Raw genomic sequence first — 21,434 nt, 5'->3', positions numbered from 1 at the left:
AATTTTGTAGGGAGATCCTGATATTAAAAAGCAAAATAACGTGCTAGTTACTTTTTCAATTTAGTTGAAAAAAACCACCCCTCACCCCATTTCACCCCCTTCCTGAAGGCCTAAAATTGTGGAGTATTTTTTTTCTTTATTAGCTCAGTCAACCCAGTATACCTGAATTTTTTCAGAATTTTCGAGCCACTCTAACAGGGCAAGACCCAATAGCCCATAGGCGGCAGATTTCGGGAGATTTATTTTCGAAGTCCACTCTTGGGGTTGAAACAAAGTTGGGTGAAAAATTACGAAATTTTGTAGGGAGATCCTGCTATTAAAAAGCAAAATAACGTGCTAGTTACTTTTTCAATTTAGTTGAAAAAAACTACCCCTCACCCCATTTCACCCCTTTCCTGTAGGCCTAAAATTGTGGAGTATTTTTTTTCTTCATTAGCTCAGTCAACCTAGTATAGCTGAATTTTTTCAGAATTTTCGAGCCACTCTAACAGGGCTAGACCCAATAGCCCATAGGCGGCAGGATTCCGGAGATTTATTTTCAAAGTCCACTATTGGGGTTGAAACAAAATTTGGAGAAAAATTACGAAATTTTGTAGGGAGATCCTGCTATTAAAAAGCGAAACAACCTGCTAGTTACTTTTTCAATTTAGTTGAAAAAAACTACCCCTCACCCCATTTCACCCCTTTCCTGTAGGCCTAATATTGTAAAGTATTTTTTGTCTTTATTAGCTCAGTCAACCTAGTATACCTGAATTTTTTCAGAATTTTCGAACTACTCTAACAGGGCTAGACCCAATAGCCCATAGGCGGCAGGATTCCGGAGATTTATTTTCAAAGTCCACTCTTGGGGTTGAAACAAAATTTGGAGAAAAATTACGAAATTTTGTAGGGAGATCCTGCTATTAAAAAGCGAAACAACCTGCTAGTTACTTTTTCAATTTAGTTGAAAAAAACTACCCCTCACCCCATTTCACCCCTTTCCTGTAGGCCTAAAATTGTGGAGTATTTTTTTTCTTCATTAGCTCAGTCAACCTAGTATAGCTGAATTTTTTCAGAATTTTCGAGCCACTCTAACAGGGCAAGACCCAATAGCCCATAGGCGGCAGATTTCGGGAGATTTATTTTCGAAGTCCACTCTTGGGGTTGAAACAAAGTTGGGTGAAAAATTACGAAATTTTGTAGGGAGATCCTGCTATTAAAAAGCAAAATAACGTGCTAGTTACTTTTTCAATTTAGTTGAAAAAAACTACCCCTCACCCCATTTCACCCCTTTCCTGTAGGCCTAAAATTGTGGAGTATTTTTTTTCTTCATTAGCTCAGTCAACCTAGTATAGCTGAATTTTTTCAGAATTTTCGAGCCACTCTAACAGGGCTAGACCCAATAGCCCATAGGCGGCAGGATTCCGGAGATTTATTTTCAAAGTCCACTATTGGGGTTGAAACAAAATTTGGAGAAAAATTACGAAATTTTGTAGGGAGATCCTGCTATTAAAAAGCGAAACAACCTGCTAGTTACTTTTTCAATTTAGTTGAAAAAAACTACCCCTCACCCCATTTCACCCCTTTCCTGTAGGCCTAATATTGTAAAGTATTTTTTGTCTTTATTAGCTCAGTCAACCTAGTATACCTGAATTTTTTCAGAATTTTCGAACTACTCTAACAGGGCTAGACCCAATAGCCCATAGGCGGCAGGATTCCGGAGATTTATTTTCAAAGTCCACTCTTGGGGTTGAAACAAAATTTGGAGAAAAATTACGAAATTTTGTAGGGAGATCCTGCTATTAAAAAGCGAAACAACCTGCTAGTTACTTTTTCAATTTAGTTGAAAAAAACTACCCCTCACCCCATTTCACCCCTTTCCTGTAGGCCTAAAATTGTGGAGTATTTTTTTTCTTCATTAGCTCAGTCAACCTAGTATAGCTGAATTTTTTCAGAATTTTCGAGCCACTCTAACAGGGCTAGACCCAATAGCCCATAGGCGGCAGGATTCCGGAGATTTATTTTCAAAGTCCACTCTTGGGGTTGAAACAAAATTTGGAGAAAAATTACGAAATTTTGTAGGGAGATCCTGCTATTAAGAAGCAAAATAACGTGCTAGTTACTTTTTCGATTTAGTTGAAAAAAACCACCCCTCACCCCATTTCACCCCCTTCCTGAAGGCCTAAAATTGTGGAGTATTTTTTTTCTTTATTAGCTCAGTCAACCTAGTATACCTGAATTTTTTCAGAATTTTCGAACTACTCTAACAGGGCTAGACCCAATAGCCCATAGGCGGCAGGTTTCCGGAGATTTATTTTCAAAGTCCACTCTTGGGGTTGAAACAAAATTTGGAGAAAAATTACGAAATTTTGTAGGGAGATCCTGCTATTAAGAAGCAAAATAACGTGCTAGTTACTTTTTCGATTTAGTTGAAAAAAACCACCCCTCACCCCATTTCACCCCCTTCCTGAAGGCCTAAAATTATGGAGTATTTTTTTTCTTTATTAGCTCAGTCAACCTAGTATACCTGAATTTTTTCAGAATTTTCGAACTACTCTAACAGGGCTAGACCCAATAGCCCATAGGCGGCAGGATTCCGGAGATTTATTTTCAAAGTCCACTATTGGGGTTGAAACAAAATTTGGAGAAAAATTACGAAATTTTGTAGGGAGATCCTGCTATTAAAAAGCAAAATAACGTGCTAGTTACTTTTTCAATTCAGTTGAAAAAAACTACCCCTCACCCCATTTCACCCCCTTCCTGGAGGCCTAAAATTCTGGAGTATTTTTTTTCTTTATTAGCTCAGTCAACCTAGTATACCTGAATTTTTTCAGAATTTTCGAGCCACTCTAACAGGGCTAGACCCAATAGCCCATAGGCGGCAGATTTCGGGAGATTTATTTTCGAAGTCCACTCTTGGGGTTGAAACAAAGTTGGGTGAAAAATTACGAAATTTTGTAGGGAGATCCTGCTATTAAAAAGCGAAATAACCTGCTAGTTACTTTTTCAATTTAGTTGAAAAAAACCACCCCTCACCCCATTTCACCCCTTTTCTGGAGGCCTAAAATTGTGAAGTATTTTTTTTCTTCATTAGCTTAGTCAACCTAGTATAGCTGAATTTTTTCAGAATTTTCGAGCCACTCTAACAGGGCTAGACCCAATAGCCCATAGGCGGCAGGTTTCCGGAGATTTATTTTCAAAGTCCACTCTTGGGGTTGAAACAAAATTTGAAGAAAAATTACGAAATTTTGTAGGGAGATCCTGCTATTAAAAAGCGAAACAACCTGCTAGTTACTTTTTCAATTTAGTTGAAAAAAACTACCCCTCACCCCATTTCACCCCTTTCCTGTAGGCCTAATATTGTAAAGTATTTTTTTTCTTTATTAGCTTAGTCAACCTAGTATAGTTGAATTTTTTCAGAATTTTCGAACTACTCTAACAGGGCTAGACCCAATAGCCCATAGGCGGCAGATTTCGGGAGATTTATTTTCAAAGTCCACTCTTGGGGTTGAAACAAAGTTGGGTGAAAAATTACGAAATTTTGTAGGGAGATCCTGCTATTAAAAAGCGAAACAACCTGCTAGTTACTTTTTCAATTTAGTTGAAAAAAACCACCCCTCACCCCATTTCACCCCTTTCCTGGAGGCCTAAAATTGTGAAGTATTTTTTTTCTTTATTAGCTTAGTCAACCTAGTATAGCTGAATTTTTTCAGAATTTTCGAGCCACTCTAACAGGGCTAGACCCAATAGCCCATAGGCGGCAGGTTTCCCGAGATTTATTTTCAAAGTCCACTCTTGGGGTTGAAACAAAATTTGGAGAAAAATTACGAAATTTTGTAGGGAGATCCTGATATTAAAAAGCAAAATAACGTGCTAGTTACTTTTTCGATTTAGTTGAAAAAAACTACCCCTCACCCCATTACACCCCTTTCCTGGAAGCCTAAAATTGTGGAGTATTTTTTTTCTTTATTAGCCCAGTCAACCTAGTATACCTGATTTTTTTCAGAATTTTCGAACCACTCTAACATGGCTAGACCCAACAGCCCACAGGTGGCCGATTTCGAAAGATTATTTTCCAAGTCCACTTTTGGGGTTGAAACCAAACTTGGAGAAAAAAATATGAAATTTTAGAGGAGGATTCTGTTAGTAGAAACCAAAATAACGTGTACGTAATTTTTTTATTTTGGTCGAAAAAAACCACCCCTCACCCCATTTCACCCCTTTCCTGAAGGCCTAAAATAGTGAAGTATTTTTTTTCCTTATCACCTTAATCAACCTAGCACATCTGAATTTTTTCAGAATTTTTGAACGTTTTTTTCGTGGTAAACTTGACACTTATTAATCGCCGCCGAGTTCCAGGATGCGCTTTTACAAAACCCCCTTATCTGGATAAATTGTAAACTTTGAGCAAAAAATACGAGATTTTCAGATTAGATGCCTTTGGCTGACGTCGAAAACGTGTGGTAATTACATTTTTGTTTTCTTAAAAAAAACAACCCCTTCACCCCAATGCACCCCCTTAATAATGGGCAAAATTTATGGCATATTTTTTTTCTAGTTTGTTTTGATCTCCAATGTGTTCGTGAATTTTTTCAAAATTTTTGAGCTAGTTTATCCGTTACAAATCAAGTCCTTATCCATAATTTTGACAATTTCGTTAAATTTTAATAAATTTATTGTGAGTCCCATAATCCCCCTAGAAACGCCAAATTTGACATAAGGGCTTTGGAGCACTTGGAGAGTTAAAAAAAAAATAAAAAACTCAACTTTTTTTGTTTTCAACCCCCTACCCCTAACATGCTACCCTTAAATTTTGGAATTTGGGGTTGATTTTTTTTTTACGTCATATTGGGGCCAAGGAAAACATGTGTGCAAAATTTCAACATTATGGGACAACTCTTTCTACCCTAGACCCAAGAGCCCATAGCTAACCGACTAAAGTTTTTATGAGGAGTTATAAAGAAGTCTCTTGCAAAGTTTGTGATTTGTGGCGGGGGCTGTGATGTGGAGGAGACGTGCTCGAATCTGATTTTTTTTAAGATCGAGCAGGCTGGTGGCAAGTTTTAGGTTATTGAACTTGTTTTGGTCAAACAAGTGATAGATTTGACGATTGTACAACAAGAGCTGACAATTTTACCAATTGCCACATTTATTTTTGACAGATTTGACGGGTTTCACGTTCAAATGTCTTCAGGGTTTCTTAAAATCGCCTAAAATTGTCAATTTTGACAATTTTTAGGTTAATTTATGACAGGTTTATCGACTTAGGAACTGTCAATTCCATAATATTGACAGTTTGTTGAGTTTAGTGAGACAAGTCAAATTCTCGAGTCATCTGATTTACAATAACTCAAAATAAAAGATTTTTAGGTTTGGAGACGACAGATGAACATTAATAACCTTCAATATTTCTCTAAGTGTCAAAATTCTTATTTTAATTACTATTTTATTTAGAAACTTTGTCAGTTTTTAGATGTCAAGATGTCAATCTACCTTTCGTTTTGGCTTCATTTTAACACTATAATATTGGCATTTCGTTAGTTTTCCCTAGAAATGTCCAAAAACTGTCACATTCTCGATTCAGTTAATTCATTCAGTCAATTCATTTGTCAAAATAGTTTGACGGTTTTTAGTCTCCGAAATGACAGATGACTTCTTAAGAACACTAGCCAGCTATCAAACTTTTCAAGTGTCAAATTAAATCTGTCAAATAACGTTTTGTCTAAATGACAGGAGTGCCAACATATTTACAATTTTTAATTTTGGTACGAAGATACATTTCCACATTTCTATCCAAGCCTGTAACTTCGACAGTTTTGACGCTAGAAGAATCAAATTTTGGGAGATCACTCCTTTTGATGTGTCCATTATCTCCTCCAAATCCCGCAAATTTAGAGCAAAAGACATAATTTTTAGAAATTTTCATTTTTGGGACGAGGAAACATTTCCAACATTTTCTATTTAAACCTTTAATTTGGACAATTTTGATGCTAGAAGAATGAAAATTGGGGAAGTTGCTCCCTTAGACCTTTCCATTGTCTCCTTCAAATATCAAAAATTTAGAGCAAAAGACTAAATTTTTAGAAATTTTCGTTTTAAAGGCGAGAAAAATTTTCAACATTTTCTATCGAAGCCTGTAATTTTCACAATTTCAATGCTAGAAGAATGAAATTTAGGGAGAATACTCCTTTTACTTCCTCCATTTTCTCCTCTAAATCTCAACAGTTTAGCTTAAAAGACAGAATTTTTAGAAATTTTTATTTATAAGACGAGGAGACATTTTCTATCCAAGCCTGTAACTTCGACAGTTTTGACGCTAGAAAAATGAAAGTTATGGAGATTACTTCTTTTGACTCATGCATTGTCTCCTTGAAATTTAAAAAAAATTAGAGCAAAGGACACATTTTTAGAAATTTTCGTTTTTAGGAATAAACGACATTGCGAACATTGTCTATTCATGCCTGTAATTTTCTCAGTTTTAACACTAAAAGTATGAATTTTGGGAAGGCTACTCTCTTTGACTTGTCCATTATCTCTTCCAAATCTCAAAAATTTAGAACAAAAGACACAATTTTTAGAAATTTTTATTTTTAGGAAGATGAAACATTTCCAAAATTTTCTATCCAAGCCTGTAATTTTAACAGTTTTCATGCTAAAAGAATGAAATATAGAGAGATTACTCCCTTTGATCTGTCCGCTATCTTCTCCAAATCTCAAAAATTTAGAGCAAAAAACAAAATTTTTAGAAATTTTCATTTTAAAGACAAGGAGACATTTTCTATCCAAGTCTGTAACTTCGACAGTTTTGACGCTAGAAAAATGAAATTTAGGGAAATTACTCCTTTTGACTCATCCATTTTCTCCTTGAAATTTAAAAAAAATTAGAGCAAAGGACACACTTTTAGAAATTTTCGTTTTTAGGACTAAACGACATTGCCAACATTGTCTATTCATGCCTGTAATTTTCTCAGTTTTAACACTAAAAGTATGAAATTTGGGGAGATTACTCCTTTTGACTTGTCCATTATTTCCTTCAAAACTCAAAAATTTAGAAAAAAAGACACAATTTTTAGAAATTTTCATTTTTAGGAAGATGAAACATTTCCAAAATTTTCTATCTAAGCCTGTAACTTCGACAGTTTTGATTCTAAAAGAACGCAATTTGGTGGGATTTTTCCTTTTGACTTGTCCATTATCTCTTCTAAATTTCAAAAATTTAGGGCAAAAGACACATTTTTTAAAAATTTTTATTTTTAAGACGAGGAGACATTTCCAACAATTTCTATCTAAGCCTTTAATTTCGACAGTTTTAATGCTAGAAGAATGAAACTAGAGGAAATCACTCCCTTAGACCTTCCCATTGTCTCCTCCAAATCTCAAAAATTTAGAGCAAAAGACAAAATTTTTAGAAATTTTCGTTTTAAAGACGAGAAAAAATTTTCAACATTTTCTATCGAAGCCTGTAATTTTGACAGTTTTAATGCTAGAAGAATGAAATTTAGAGAGATTACTCCTTTTGCTTCCTCCATTTTCTCCTTCAAATCTCAACAGTTTAGAGCAAAAGACAGAATTTTTAGAAATTTTCATTTTTAAGACGAGGAGATATTTCCAAAATTTTGTATGCAAGCCTGTAATTTAGACAGTTTTGACGCTAAAAGAATGAAATTTAGAGAGATTACTCCCTTTGACCTGTCCACTATCTTCTCCAAAACTCAAAAATTTAGAGCAAAAGACAAAATTTTTAGAAATTTTCATTTTAAAGACAAGGAGACATTTTCTATCCAAGCCTGTAACTTCGACAGTTTTGACGCTAAAAAAATGAAATTTATGAAGATTACTCCTTTTGACACGTCCATTGTCTCCTCCAAAGTTAAAAAATTTAGAGGTACAGACACAATTTTTAGAAATTTTCATTTTTAAAACGAGGAGACATTTCCAAAATTTTTTATCCAAGCCTGTAATTTCGACAGTTTTCATGCTAGAAGAATGAAAATTGGGGAAGTTGCTCCTTTTGACTTGTCCATTATGTCCTTCAAATCTCAAAAATTGATAGCAAAAGACACATTTTTTGGAAATTTTCGTTTTTAGGGCAAGGACACATTTCTACCATTATCGATCCAAGCCTGTAGCTTGGGCAATTTTGACGCTAATAGAACGAAATTTGGGGAGATTACTCGTTTTGATTCGTCCATTGTCTCCTCCAAATCCTAAAAATTTAGAACGAGAGACACAATTTTTAGAATTTTTTTTTTAAGACGAAGAGATATTTCCAACATTTTCGATCCAAGCCTGTAATTTCGACAGTTTTGATGCTACAAAAATGAAACTTAGAGAGATTACTCCTTTTGACTCGCCCATTGTCTCCTCCAAATCTCAAAAATTTAGAGCAACAGACACAATTTTCACAAATTTTCCAATTAGAATCCCACAGTTCTCGTCAAATTTTCTTTAGCTCATCAAAAAGTTGTCGCAGCCGACCCTCCAAACCCTTGAAAAATCGGCCGACTGCGCCACCTGTTGCTCCCATTACCATCCACCTATTGTCAATTCGCAACTGCACTTTCTTATTTAATTAAAGCTTGTAAATGGTAATGGCGGCAACCAATGAGATTGCGTGAAATGTGGGCAAAGCCTCCTGTTATTATAGTTGAAATGGCTTTCGGGTGCCAATTTCGATAATGTGCTAACTAAAACGTGCCACACAGGGTGGCCGTTAACTAATTGACATCGATCCCCCAGATTGCTAGATGCGCCTGGCCACTTTTCCGAAAAGTACAATTGCGCCCTAGAAAGCGCCCCAAATCGATAACTGCCAATTAGCCGCCCCAACTCTCATAAATAATTAATACGAATGTCAGTTTCATAAATCCGGCGTCCGGATTAATCCGCTGGGGCCATTTGTTTCCCCCGGAAACTCCTTGAACTTGCGTTAAACGCGCAATTAATAAAAGCGGCGCTTTGACACGTGGAGCCGCAACTTTGAATTTCATCACTTATTTAAGTCCAGGAGCGGACAAAACATCCCCCTATGAGGGCTTCGACCCTCTCATTGTTTCATAGATCAAGTGGCCACCAGTTGAAACTTCACAATGCGTCGCTCCCTCTTGAATTTCGTTTAAAAATTCACTAGCCGCACATTTAAACGCTTCTAATTCGGCTATTTATTAACGTGTGTAAAAAATTCGAGCGGTTTTAGATTCTTCGTGAAATTCTGCTTAAAATGAGCGCAATAATTTTTAGTTTGTTACAAAAATGAGAGAAATATTAAGATTCATAGATATAAGAACTTAAAATTCACTATCTGCAATTTTAAACGCTTCTAATTCAGTTATTTATTAACTTATTTAAAATATTCGACTGGTTTTTGATTCAGCGTGAAATTCTGCGTAAAATGAGCACCAGCAGTTTTAGTGTGCTTAAAAAATGAGCGAGATATCGACGATTATGCATAATATAGGAACTAAAAATTTTTTACCAGCAAGTTTAAATGCTCCTAATTCGAACATTTCTTGACGTATCTGAAAAATTCGGCTGTTTTTGGGTTTTGCGTGAAATTCTACGTAAAATTAGCATTCGCAGTTTTAGTTTTTTCAAAAAATAGGCGAAATATCGACGTTTATAGATACAGGAACCAAAAATTCACTATCCACAATTTTAATTTTTTAATTTTCTAATTCGATTATTTATTGACGTATGTGAAAAATTCGACCAGTTTTGGATTCTGCGTGAAATTCTGCATAAAATGAGCATCAACAGTTTCAATTTGCTCCAAAAATGAGCGAGATATCGAGGTTTATAAATAAAGGAACTAAAAATTTACTATTCGCAGATTTAAACGCTTCTTATTCGGTTATTTATTGACGGATGTGAACAATTTGCCCGGTTTTAGAATCTGCGTAAAATTCTGCGTAAAATGAGTATTAACAGTTTTAGTTTGCTCCAAAAATGGGCGAGATTTCGAAGTTTATACATGTAAAAGATAAAAATTTACTACCAGCAATTTTAAATGCCTCTAATTCTGTTATTTATTGACCCATGTAAAAAATTCGCGCGGTTTTACGTTAATCATGAAATTCTGTGCAAAATGAGCACTAATATTGTAAGTTTGCCCTAAAAACAAGCGAGTTATCAAGTCTTATTCATATAGATACTCAAAATTCATAATACGCCAATTTAAACGCCATTAATTTGGTTATCTATGGGCGCGTTTAAAAAATTCGCACGATTTTGAATTCTCCGAGAAATTCTGCGTAAAATGAGCAGCAACAATTTTAATTTCTTCCAAAAATGAACGAAATTTTTAGGTTTATACATGTAGAAATCGAAAATTAACTATCTGTAAAATGAAACGCTTCTATTTCGGTTATTTTTTGACGTATGTAAAGAATTCGAACGGTTTTGGATTCAGCGTGAAATTCTGCATAAAATGAGCACCAGCAGTTTTAGTGTGCTCAAAAAATGAGCGAGATATCGACGGTTATACATATTATAGGAACTAAAAAATTTTACCACCAACTTTAAATGCTCCTAATTCGGTTATTTCTTGACGTATCTGAAAAATTCGACCAGTTTTGGATTCTGCGTGAAATTCTGCATAAAATGAGCATCAACAGTTTTAGTTTCCTCAAAAAATAGGCAAAATATCAACGTTTATAGATATGGGAACTAAAAATTCACTATCCACAATTTTAATTTTTTAATTTTCTAATTCGATTACTTATTGACGCATGAGAAAAATTCGACCAGTTTTGGATTCTGCGTGAAATTCTGCGTGAATTGAGCGCGATTATTTTTAGTTTGTTACAAAAATTACCGAGATATTAAGGTTTATAGATATAAGAACTTAAAATTCGCTATCTGCAACTTTAAACGCTTCTAATTCGGTTATTTATTGACGTGTGTAAAAAATTCGCGCGGTTTTGGATTTGTCATCAAATTTTGCGTAAAATGAGCACTAATATTGTAAGTTTGCCCCCAAAAATAAGCGAATTATCAAGTCTTACACATATAGGAACTCAAAATTCACAATTCGCCAACTTACACGCTTCTAATTCGTTTATTTATGGACTCATGGGAAAAATTCAACCGGTTTTAGATTCTGCATAAAATTCTGCCTAAAATGAGCATCAACAGTTTTAATTTGCTCCAAAAATTAACGAGATATCGAGGTTTATACATATAGGAACTAAAAATTAATGATCCGAACTTTAAATGCTTCTAATTCAGTTATTTATTGACGTGTGTAAAAAATTCGCGCGGTTTTAGATTCTACGTGAAATTCTGCGTAAAATGAGGGAGATTTTGAGGTTTATAGATATAAGAACTTCAAATTCACTAACAGCAATTTTAAACGCTTCTAATTCAGTTATTTATTGACGCATGTAACAAATTCGACCGGTTTTGGAATCTGTATGAAATTCTGCGTAAAATGAGCACTAACAGCTTTAGTTTGCTCAAAAACTGAGCAAGATACATATAGGAACAAAAAAATTTCTACCAGAAACTTTAAATTCTTCTAATTTGGTTATTTATCAACGTATGTGAAAAAATCGCATTCTTTTGGATTCTGCGTGAAATTCTGCGTAAAATGAGCATTAATAGTATTAGTTTGCTCCACAAATTAGCGAAATATCGAGGTTTATACATATAGAAACTAAAAATTTACTACCAGCAATTTTAAATGCTTCTAATTCGGTTATTTATTGACGTGTGTAAAAATTTGACCGGTTTTAGATTTCACGTAAAATTCTGCGTAAAATGAGCACAAATATTGTAAGTTTTCCTAAAAAATAAGCGAGATGTCGTGGTTTATACATATAGGAACTAAAAATTCACTATCCACAACTTTAATCCTTTCTAATTCGATTATTAATTGACGTATGTGAAAAATTCGACCGGTTTTCGATTCCGCATGAAATTCTGCGCAAAATGAGCATGACAGTTTTAGTTTGCTCAAAAAATGAGCGAGATATCGAGGTTTATAGATAAAGGAACTAAAAATTCACTAGCCGCAGATTTAAACGCTTCTAATGCGGTTATTTATGGACGCATTTAAAAAATTGGCACGATTTTGAATTATGCGTGAAATTCTGCGTAAAATGAGCGTCAACAGTTTTAGTGTGCTCCAAAAATGCGCGAGTTATCGACGTTTATACATATAGACACTAAAAATTTACTACCAGCAATTTTAAATGCTTCTAATTCGGTTATTTATTGACGTGCGTGAAAAATTCGCACGGTTTTGGATTCTGCTTGAAATTCTGCGTTAAATGAGCACCAACAATTTTAATTTCCTCCAAAAATGAACGAGATTTTTAGGTTTATACATGTAGAAATCGAAAATTAACTATCTGTAAAATGAAACGCTTCCATTTTGGTTATTTATTGACGTATGTGAAAAATTCGCGCGGTTTTGGATTCATCATGAAATTCTGCGTAAAATGAGCCAAACATTGTAAGTTTGTCGCAAAAATAAGCGAGTTATCAAGTCTTATACATATAAGAGCCCAAAATTGAAAATGGATGCATTTGAAAAATTCGCACAATTCTGGTTTCTGCGTGAAATTCTGCGTACAATAAGCACCAACAGTTTAAGTTTGCTTCGCAAATAAGCGAGATATCGACCGAACTAGACTTTGAGACATAATTTTTCGCAATCGTAATAATCCGCAGCTTTAAAGCTTCTAATTCGCTTAATTATTGACATATGTAAAAAATTCGCCCAGTTTTGGATTCTGCGTGAAATTCTGCGTAAGATGAGCACCAACAGACTTCGTTAGCTCCAGAAATGAGCGAGTTATCGAGCTTTATACATGTAGGAACAAAAACTTCACTACCCGCAAATCCTCCACCCTCTCATTGTTTCATAGATCAAGTGGCCACCAGTTGAGACTTAACAATGCGTCGCCCCTCTTGAATTTATGCAAACGAATAATTAAATTGGCGTCGAGTTTTATTCATGAGCCGGGCGATTTCAGAACACTCGGTATAGCAGCGGCACGGCGTGTTTAACAAAATGGATGCTTTATGTCGCTTTATTATTTAAGGAGGAGTTCATGCAAGATGTAATACCGTCAGTTTCGTCTTCTTGGGCTTTTTCTTTTATCGTCTTTTCATTGCGTTTTTATGCGGCGCTCCATTAATCTGAATGGATCAAGTTTTTGTTTTATCTTGGATATTGTTCAGTGAAGGGCGAAGGGCGAAGGGGGAATACTCTTAATTCCATCAGTTAATGGCGATCAATCGGAATTGGGAGAGGGCCGAAAGGGAGATCGAGAAAATCTAGAGGGCCTATTGACATTTCTGATGACAACTGTCAAAATTATAATGTCAAAACGGTGAATTTTAAATGTGTCAAGTCGTTTTTGCTTGACAACTGAAATTGAATAAAATCTGTCATTTTTACATTGACTCACAGATGGCGCTTCTTTTAAATTTAAAAAAAGTGCTTTTTACTGAAAACTGAAAACAGATGGCGCCACCACCAAATGGGTATTCGAGGAAAATACGTGACTTTCTAAGGAACAACATAGAAATTACGCACAGAAGCCACCGGCCGGCAACAAAAGACGTGAAATTCGCCTATTGTAAACTGTGCGTGTTGCTGTTTAATACGGAAACAACAACATTGTGAACGTGCACAAAACAAACGTAATTAGGCGTGCGTTCGATTATTCGTTTCATGAGTAGAAAGATTTTAATTTGCGGATGGAAAATTTTTAGTTTCTATATGTATTAACTTCCATATTTCGCTCATTTTTGGAGCAAACTAAAACTGTTGGTGCTCATTTTACGCAGAATTTCACGCAGAATCCAAAACCGGGCGAATATTTTACACACGTCAATAAACAACTAAATTACAAGCGTTTACAGTTGCGGATCGTGAATTTTTAGTTCCTTTATAAATAAACACCTCGATAACTCGCTCATTTTTAGAGCTAACTAAAACTGTTATACTCATTTTACGCAGAATTTTACGTAGAATCCAAAACCGTGCGAATGTTTCCCCTACGTCAATAAATAACCGAATAAGAAGTATTTAAAGCTTCAGATTATTAATTATTTGTTCCAATATGTATAAACCTCGATATCTCGTTTATTTTCTAAGAAAACTTAAACAATTTATGCTCATAATACGCAGAATTTCACGCAAAATCCAAAACTAGGCTAATTTTTCACATACGTCAATATATAAGCGAATTAAGAAGTTGCAGATAATTACGATTACGAAAAATTACGTTTCTAAGTTTAATTGGGTCGATATTTCGCTTATTTAAGGAGCAAACTTAAACTTTTGGTACTCATTTTACGCAGAATTTCACGGAGAATGTAAACCCGGCCGAATTGTTTACATACGTCAAAAAATAACCGAATCAGAAGCGATTACATTGGAGAGCGTGAATTTTCAGTTCCCATGTGTATAAACTTCGATAACTCGCTCATTTTTGGAGTAAACTTCAACTGTTAGTGCTCATTTTGCACAGAATTTCATGATAAACGGAAAACCGCGCAAATTTTTTACATACGTCAATAAATAACCGAATTAGAAACTTTTAAAATTGCTGGTAGTAAATTTTTGGTTTTTATATGTGTAAACCTCGATATCGCGCTCATTTTTGGAGCAAACTAAAACTGTCATGCTCATTTTGCGCAGAATTTCATGTAGTATCCAAAACCAGTCGAATTTGTCACATACGTCAATAAATAACCGAATGAGAAGTGTTTCAATTTGCGGATAGTGAATTTTTAGTTCCTATATTTATAAACGTCGATATTTCGCCCATTTTTTGAGTAAACTAAAACTGTGAATGCTCATTTTACGCAGAATTTTACGCAGAATCTAAAATCGTGCGAATGTTTCACACATGTTGATAAATAACCGAATTAGAAACTTTTAAAGTTGCTGGTAGAAAATTTTTTGTTCCTATATGTATAAAACTTGATATCTCGCTCATTTTATGAGCAAACTAAACCTATTAGTGCTCATTTTACGCAGAATTTTAGGCTGAATCCAAAAACGGTCGAATTTTTCATATACGTCAATAAATAACTGAATTGGAAACGTTTAAATTGGCGGAGAGTGAATTTTTGGTTCCTATATGTATAAATCTCGAACTTTTTAGAGCAAACTAAAACTGTTCATGCTCATTTTACGCAGAATTTTACGCAGATTCTAAAACTGGGCAAATTTTTCACATTCATCAATAAATAACGGAATAAGAAGCGTTTAAATCTGCGGATAGTGAATTTTTAGTTCCTTTATTTATAAACCTCGATATCTCGCTCATTTTTGAAGCAAATTGAAACTGTTGATGCTCATTTTATGCAGAATTTCACGCAGAATCCAAAACTGGTCGAATTTTTCACATACGTCAATAAATAATCGAATTAGAATTGTTTAAACGTGATGTATAAACTTTGAAATCTCGCATGATTGACGTTTATCCAAATTTGAGGTTATTCAGACTGTGCCGTTCAAACATTCTTCAATTGTTTGTTCAGCAGTACCAAACTATGACGTCATGACTTACACATAATTAAGCGAGATTTATCTAAAAAGTATCAAAATTATAGATAGCCATGACTTCCAGTGAGATGTTGGTAACACTGAATGTCAATCAATGACTGACGTTTAACCAAATTTGAGGTTATATTGACACGTGTCATTCTTCAATTGTTTGTTCAGCGGTACCAAATTATGACGTCATGACCTACACATAATTAAGCGAGATATCTAAAAAGGATCAAAATTAGATAGCCATGACTTCCAATGAGATGTTGGTAACACTGGATGTCAATCAATGACTTACGTTTAACCAAATTTGAGGTTATGTTGACACGTGTCATTCTTCAATTGTTTGTTCAGCGGTACCAAATTATGACGTCATGACCTACACATAATTAAGCGAGATTTATCTAAAAAGTACCAAAATTAGATAGCCATGACTTCCAATGAGATGTTGGTAACATTGAATGTCAATCAATGACTGACGTTTAACCAAATTTGAGGTTATGTTGAGACGTGTCATTCTTTAATTGTTTGTTCAGTGTTGCCAAATTACGAAGTCATTGCCTACCTAATCAAACATATACAGGGCGTTTATAAGTAAGTAAAATCCCCCAGAAGCCCGATGCTAATGACAGCAACAAGTGGCGCCTGGATTTTTCCCGATATAATTTTTAATTGCGCCCCGTTTTGATGGAACGAAAACAGCCGAATGTTATCTTTAAGTAATACAAAGCCGCGGTTCTCCGAGAGCGGCGAATATTTAATAAAGTTAGTGGATAAAATATAGAATTGAATAACTGAATTGGAAATGATTTATTTCATCCGGAGCAAAGAAGTAAATATTCATGAAGTTAGGAACAGACCACATCTGCTGACACTGAATAGATTCCGCCCGGACATGTATTAACTTCATTTCGTCTTACGGGCGTTAAAAATGGCGGCGCGACTTTGATTCAAGTTTAATGATCACCCTGTAGATGTGCAAATCGGCTATGGAATAGTTGCGCTGGTAAAGAATTTGGTCTAATGGAATCCTTGGAGAATATTTCAAGCTGAATGGCGCGATACTGTAAAAGTAATTTAGATATGAATAAAGTGATGCCGGGAAATGGAATAATAAATGGAAGGAAGGATTTTGAATTCGCGTATTTCGCTGCGAATGCTGGAGCTAAGTGGGGGAAGAGCATTGTTCGCCCTTTTAATTGTTTAACTTTTCCATTATTAGACTTTGGAGTTATCTAACAATTAGACCGAGATCTAGACGGATACACTGTGAAAAGAACAAGACACAATTAACATCTGGCTTATGGCAATTTTAACATATTTATACACACCCTGTATATGTATACCTATAGGTAGGCCATGACTCCGTAGTTTAGCAACACTAACCAAACAAGTGAAGAATGACATTGTATAAACATAACCTCACGTTCGGTTAAACATCAGTCACTGATTGACATTCAGCGCTACCAACATGACATTTAAAGTCATGGCTGGCTAATCTTGATTTTTTACTCCGAGAAAAATATCGCTTAATCATAAGTAGGCCATGACTCCGTAATTTGGCAACACTGAGCAAACAAGTGAAGAATGACACTGCGTAAACATAACCTCACATTTGGTTAAACGTCAGTCACTGATTGACATTCAGCTCTACCAACATGACATTTAAAATCATGGCTGCCTAATCTTGATTTTTTACCCCGAGAAAAATATCGCTTAGTCATAAGTAGGCCATGACTCCGTAATTTGGCAACACTGAGCAAACAAGTGAAGAATGACACTGCATAAACATAACCTCCGTCAGTCACTGATTGACAACCAGTGCTACCAACATGATACTTAAAGCCATGGCTGTCTAATCTTGATTTTTTACCCCAAGATAAATCTCACTTAATCATAAGTAGGCCATGACTTTCTAAATTAGTACCACTAAACAAACAATTGAAGAATTGCATTTCGTTGTGTTTGAATGACACGGTCTAAATAACCTCAAATTTGGTTAAATGTCAGTCAACTTTAAACGCTTCTAATTCGGTTATTTATTATCGTATCTAAAAATATCGCCTGTTTTTGGATCCTGCGTGAAATTCTGCGTAAAATGAGCATTAATAGTTTAAGTTTGCTCCAAAAATGAGCGAGATATCGAGGTTTCTGCACATAGGAGCTAAAAATTCACTCTCCGCCAATTTAAACGCTTCTAATTCGGTTATTTATCGACATATGTGAAAAATTTGCACGATTTTGGATTCTGCGTGAAATTCTGCGTAAAATCAGCCTTATTAATTTTAGTTTGCTCCAAAAATAAGCGGGATATCGAGGTTTATACATGTAGGAATTAAAAACCCGTAATCCGCAACTTAAACGCTTTTATTTTGGTTATTTCTTATCGTACATGAAAATATCGCCCAGTTTTGGATTCTGCGTGAAATTCTGCGTACAATGAGTACTAATATTTTAACTTTTCTCCAAAAATACGCGGAATATCAAGGTTTATACAAATAGAGAGCAACCAAAAATTTACTCTTCTCAACTTTAAAGGCTTCTAATTCGGATAGTTATTGACGTAAGAGAAAATATCGCCCAATTTTGGATTCTGCGTGAAATTCTGCGAAAAATGAGCAAAAACAGATTTAGTTTGCGTCAAAAATGAGCGAGATATCGAGGCTTTTACGTATAGGAACTAAAAATGTGCTATCCGCCAATTTAAGTGCTTCTAATTCGGTTATTTATAGACGATTGTGAAAAATTCGGCCGGTTTTAGATTCTGCGTGAAATTCTGTGTAAAATGAGCAAAAACAGTTTTAGTTTGCGCCAAAAATGAGGGAGATATCGAGGATTTTACGTATAGGAAGTAAAAATTCACTCTCCGCCAATTTAAAGGCTTCTAATTCGGTTATTTATTGACGTATATGAAAAATTCGACGGGTGTTAGATTCTGCGTGAAATTCTGCGTAAAATGAGCACCAACAGTTTCATTTTGTTCCGAAAATAAGCGAAATACATAATAGGAATCAAAAAAGTATTAATAAACAATTGAAGAATGACATTTCGTCGTACTAGAATGACGCGGTCTCAACATAACCCCAAATTCGGTTAACGTCAGTCACCGCTTGACGTTAAAAACGTCATTGAAAGTCATGGCCTGCCTAATTGCGATAAATAGTATATTGCGCCGGGCGCGCGCAAAGCGCGATTTTTCCCCCGAGCGATAAATCTCGTTTAATCCGCGTTTTTGTGTCGAACGTATTAAATATCACTTTAAAAACCGCCCGGTGCAAGGTAATTCAAATAGCGTTCAAATAACAGCCGTTTTTATCAATGTAAATGCTATTTCGCTCCGGTTAAAGCCGTAACGAGCAAATTTTCACAGAGATAAGGACAAAGTCCGGATGCCCCGACATCTGGCCATGTAAATGGAGATTAAATTGTGTTTGCCCTCGTGCATCCAATGAGAAATGTCTTTAGCAAGGTCCGTTTAGTATTGACTTTATCAAAAGGAAATTTCACGCGATAAATCTCTAAAAGCGTTTCGCGGTCGCAGCAGGCTAATCCTCCAAAATCCGCGGGAAACTCAAAATTACTCACTCATGTGGTACAAAACCAGTCCTTTGGGGTCGTCTAGTGGGCCGTGCAATTGGAACGCTTCATTGATTGGGGCAAAAATCGTCGCCTGCTTGAATTGGAGAGTCACATTGGCCAACGGGTTGTCCTCCAGCAACGCGAGGAACTGCAAAAGAACAATATAAATGAAAATCTGAGTTGGCGCTAAATTGTGTATTTATCTAACCAAACTAACCCGAACTATACAGGTGTCCTTAAACGTAATAAAACTGTCTCGTCAAGTGGGCGCTGCCAAAACTCACTTAACCCCAAACTGTCAAACTTTGACAGGTGCAAAGCCTCCTATAATAAAAATGATGAACTTTAATCAGATCAGCCGTGGAGATAATTGAGGTTATGCATTTTGTTTTTGTTTTTCAAAGCTACCTTGATCAAGCGCTTTTGGACTAATATAGTGTGCCATGGAGATATAGTTGAAATAATGTGTCTATTTTTTTTGTCTTCCAAAACAACAATTTCCAGTAATTAATTAGTAATTAGTGATTAATGAACACGCAGCTATTTGACAGTTTGGTGGAATACAACAAATGACAAGACCCGGCGCATCCACCATTCTTAATCAGGTCTGTCGTGGAGGCAATTGAGGTTATGTGTCTTCTTTTTGTTTTCGAAAGCAAGCTTGATCATGTTTTAGATTAAAATAGTGTGCTGTGAAGACATATTAAGGTTAAGTGTCTTTTTTTTGTTTTTACAAGCAACTATAAATAGTGTGCTGTGGAAACATGGTTGAGGTTTAGTGTCTTTTTTTTTGTTTTCCAAAACAACCGTTTCCGGTAAAAAACTGAGTTGGCGCCAAATTGTCTATTTATCTAACTAAAAGACGTTTATGCTTTCGTGGGATTTCGGCGTCGCGCGATTAAATAACACGTCAAGTCCTGAAGGATTTACAGGGAAATTGATAGGGAAATTTGTGATTTGTTGGTCGCACTGATTTTGACGCGCCGCGGGACATCTAACCTCAAACCCGAACTATACAGGTGTCCTTTAACGTAATAAAAGTGTCTCGTCAAGTGGGCGCTGCCAAAACTGCCTATATCACTTAACCCCAAACTGTCAAACTTTGACAGGTGCAAAGCCTACTATGATAAAAATGATGAACTTTGCGTAGCGTGCACCTGTAGCGCAAATTTCCGTTAATTAATTAGTAATTAGAAATTAATGAAGATACAACTGTTGCACAGTTTAGTGTAATGCAACAAATGATCACCACTCTAAATCAGATCAGCCGTCGAGGCAATTGAGGTTATGCGTTGTTTTTTTTAGAACTACCTTGATCAAGCGCTTTTGAACTAATATAGTGTGCCATGGAGATATAGTTTAAATGAGTCCAGTAATTAATTAGTAATTAGAGATTAATGAACACGCAACTATTTGACAGTTTGGTGAAATACATGGCATTCACCATTCTTAATCAGGTCTGCCGTGGAGGCAATTGAGGTTATGTGTCTTCTTTTTGTTTTCCAAAGCAAGCTTGATCAAGCGCTTTTAGATTAAAATAGTGTGCCGTGGAGACATAGTTGAGGATAAGTACCATTTTTGTTTTCCAAAACAACAATTTCCGGTAATTAATTAGTAATTAGATTAATGAACACGCAACTGTTTTACATTTTGGTGAAAAACCACAAACAATATAACCCGGCGCATCCACCATTTTAAATCAGGTCTGCCGTGGAGACAGTTGAGGTTAAAAATGTTTCTTTTTATTTGCAAAGCAACTTTGATCAAACGCTTTTTGATTAAAATAGTGTGCCGTGGAGACATATTAAGGTTAAGTGTCTTTTTTTGTTTTCACAAGCAACGTGATCAAGCTGTTTTGTATTAATATAAATAGTGTGCTGTGGAAACATAGTTGAGGTTTAGTGTGTCTTTTTTTTTTGTTTTCCAAAACAACCGTTTCCGGTAAAAAATCTGAGTTGGCGCTAAATTGTCTATTTATCTAACCAAAAGACGTTTATGCTTTCGCGGGATTTCGGTGTCGCGCGATGAAATAACACGTCAAGTCCTGAAGGATTTACAGGGAAATGGATAGGGAAATTTGAGATTTCTTGGTAGCACTGCTTTTGACGCGCCGCGGGACATCTAACCTCAAACGCGAACTATACACGATGTCCTTGAACGTAATATAACCGTCTCGTCAAGTGGGCGCTGTCAAAACTGCCAATATCACTTAATCCCAAACTGTCAAACTTTGACAGGTGCGACCGCTCCAAAGCCTACTACAATAAAAATGATGAACTTTGCGTAGCGTGCACCTGTAGCGGCCAATATCTCACTTTGATGTTTAATCTCGCCGCTTTTTCTGCACGTTTATTACAGTACTTCT

At 35.5% G+C, this 21,434-nt stretch overlaps 1 protein-coding gene across 1 annotated transcript in view; it reads right to left on the bottom strand.

The window, feature by feature from the left end:
* The window catches only part of Fas1 (fasciclin 1 Fas1 domain-containing), a 269,852-nt gene that overhangs the window by 46,225 nt on the left and 202,193 nt on the right, over positions 1-21,434 (bottom strand). Inside the window, exon 2 of the mRNA XM_088033527.1 lies at positions 19,076-19,217. Coding sequence (XP_087889653.1) covers positions 19,076-19,217 — 142 coding nt within the window. The remainder of the gene's footprint in view (positions 1-19,075; positions 19,218-21,434) is intronic.

This window comes from Gnatocerus cornutus, chromosome 4, assembly GCF_029298725.1.
Source record: "Gnatocerus cornutus isolate USDA-ARS CGAHR chromosome 4, icGnaCorn1.1, whole genome shotgun sequence".
NCBI classification, from domain to species: Eukaryota; Metazoa; Arthropoda; class Insecta; order Coleoptera; family Tenebrionidae; genus Gnatocerus; species Gnatocerus cornutus.
Note: the sequence above shows the minus strand (reverse complement) of the source record. Positions and strands in the feature narration are given on the sequence as shown.